This window comes from Melospiza melodia, unplaced genomic scaffold (genome assembly GCF_035770615.1).
Source record: "Melospiza melodia melodia isolate bMelMel2 unplaced genomic scaffold, bMelMel2.pri scaffold_18, whole genome shotgun sequence".
NCBI lineage: Eukaryota > Metazoa > Chordata > Aves > Passeriformes > Passerellidae > Melospiza > Melospiza melodia.
The window spans coordinates 5,126,272-5,128,707 of record NW_026948525.1 but is presented as its reverse complement, the minus strand read 5'-3'; the positions used below and the strand labels follow the sequence as shown (position 1 = coordinate 5,128,707).

The window sequence follows — 2,436 nt, the reverse complement described above, 5'->3', positions numbered from 1 at the left end:
GAGCCCCCAGGCCCTGGGCTGAGGCGTCAGTGCTGCCCCAGCAGTGCCCATGGCCTGTCCCTGCTGCAGCCCCGGCACTGCCACCCCCAGGGCTGTGCCCGGCCCCGAGAGCACTCAGCCCCTGCAGCAACACCCGGGTCACCAGGGCAGCGGGGCAGGGCCATGGCAGCAGCACTGGCAACACTACGTGCTGCTGCTGCTGGGCACAGCTGCTGGGCCAGCCCTGATCTGCCCCATCCCTGCACACAGACATTGCTGCTGTAGCTCCAGAGAGGGCAACAAAAGGGCATCTCTGCAGAAAACTTTGCTGGGAGATCCTTTAGTTCCTTTAAAGCCACCAGGAGCACAGCCCCTCATTGACACAGTCTGTGGGCTCAGGGAAGGTGGAGAGAAACAAAATGAGAAAAAGGCCAAACACTGATATTTAATTATGGACAATATAAAAACCTTAAAAAAAGGGGAAAAAACCCGCAACCAAACCAACAAGAAATATTCAAAATTACTTTTATTACAAGTGATTTGCAAACACTGGCCTGCAGTTTAATGTTTCTGAAAGCATCCAGTGATCAGTCTCCACACTGCAGCCTTGAGCTCCTGGTTCCTCAGGCTGTAGATGAGGGGATTCAGGGCTGGAGGCACCACTGAGTACAGAACTGACAGGGCCAGATCCAGGGATGGACAGGACATGGAGGGGGGCTTCAAGTGAGCAAAGATTAGAGTGCTGAGGAACAGGAAGAGCACAGCCAGGTGAGGGAGGCAGGTGGAAAAGGCTTTGTGCCGTCCCTGCTCAGAGGGTATCCTCAGCACAGCTCTGAAGATCTGCACATAGGAGAAAACAATGAACACAAAACATCCAAGTCCTAAAGATGCACTAACAGCAATGAGCCCCAGTTGATTAAAGTTGGAAGGTGAGCAGGAGAGCTTGAGGATCTGTGGGATTTTGCAGAAGAATTGGCCCAGGACATTGCCATGGCACAAGGGCAGGGAAAATGTATTGGCAGTATGCATGAGAGCATTGAGAAAGGCACTGGCCCAGGCAGCTGCTGCCATGTGGGCACAAGCTCTGCTGCCCAGGAGGGTCCCGTAGTGCAGGGGTTTGCAGATGGACACGTAGCGGTCATAGCACATGATGGTCAGGAGGAAAAGCTCTGCTGAGATGAAGAACATAAAGAAAAAGAGCTGAGCAGCACATCCAGTGTAGGAGATGTTCCTGGTGTCCCAGAGGGAATTGTGCATGGCTTTGGGGACAGTTGTGCAGATGGAGCCCAGGTCGCTGAGGGCCAGGTTGAGCAGGAAGAAGAACATGGGCGTGTGCAGGTGGTGGCCGCAGGCTACGGCGCTGATGATGAGGCCGTTGCCCAGGAGGGCAGCCAGGGAGATGCCCAGCAAGAGGCAGAAGTGCAGGAGCTGCAGCTGCCGCGTGTCTGCCAATGCCAGCAGGAGGAAGTGCCGGATGGAGCTACTGTTGGACATTGGCTGGGGCTGGATGTGGGGACCTGTTCATGGAGAAAAGGACAGTGAAGTGTTAGAGGAGATACCTGTAACCAAAATTCAAGCCATTTCCCATATACCCTTCCCTGAAATACACACAGAAACACTTCTGAATTTAAGAGTTCTGTGGTTTTCTTTTTAAGCTTCCCTTATGTCTCTCCTGGTATTCTTGCATATCAAACCCTCAGTATTTCTGCTGCCCTCTGATAGAACAGAGTGAGTTCCCTTAGGCAAGATGATGAGTGGAGCGTGAGGGGAGATGGTCTGTCATGTCACTCTCTTTGGAGTTTCTCTGGGCTTTAACCATCCTCAGGTGAAGGACAGTCACTTTCTTATGCTGCCCATTAAATATCACCAGGTACTGCTGAGAGCAGATGGATCCCCCACAGCCCAGCTTCACACTTGTAGCCAAGGACTTAGGTTGCTCATTTCACCAAACCAGCATCATTTTCACTGTCACAACACCTCTGCCTTTCCCCATCAATCTTATAACTCAGAGATGCTCTCAGACAGTTTTGCATCTGGGATTGAAGCTCCCAGCTTGGACTGAAATCTCAGGGAGATTTCCAAGTGTCCTTATGATGGCATTGGATGAAGGGAGATGCAGCTCCTTCCCTGGCTGCACTGACAGCATTGCCCAGAGCCGGGCACTGGCAACAGCATCACCCTGAGCCAGCTGTGCCCCCTGCCATAGCCCCCAGGGCCAGGCAGCTACTCCCAGCCCTGTGCTCAGCAGAGGGAACTGGGCCCGGGGCTGCAGAGCTGCCCCACGGCTCTGCTGCAGCTCTGCCTGCACAAGAGGGGCTGCACGCCTTGGACCCCAGGCCCTGAGGGCAAAGGGTTGGCTGGGGCACAGGAGGGAGGGGGCTTGTTCAGAGGGAGGGGTTGCATTTCAGGGCCTCCTGTGAAGATCTCTAAAATCTCCCTGCCACAGCGTTTCTGGGT

At 54.0% G+C, this 2,436-nt stretch overlaps 1 protein-coding gene across 1 annotated transcript; it reads right to left on the bottom strand.

Moving 5' to 3' along the window:
* Positions 1 to 540: 540 nt before the first annotated feature.
* Positions 541 to 1,473, bottom strand: LOC134433308 (olfactory receptor 14C36-like). Its single transcript, XM_063182163.1, has one exon. The coding sequence runs from the start codon at positions 1,471 to 1,473 to the stop codon at positions 541 to 543; it is 933 nt and encodes a 310-aa protein (XP_063038233.1).
* Positions 1,474 to 2,436: the final 963 nt, after the last annotated feature.

Bases quoted from the DNA above. Each gene is read 5' to 3' on its own strand.
- LOC134433308 (XM_063182163.1), bottom strand. From the start codon at position 1,473: ATGTCCAACAGTAGCTCCATCCGGCACTTCCTCCTGCTGGCATTGGCA.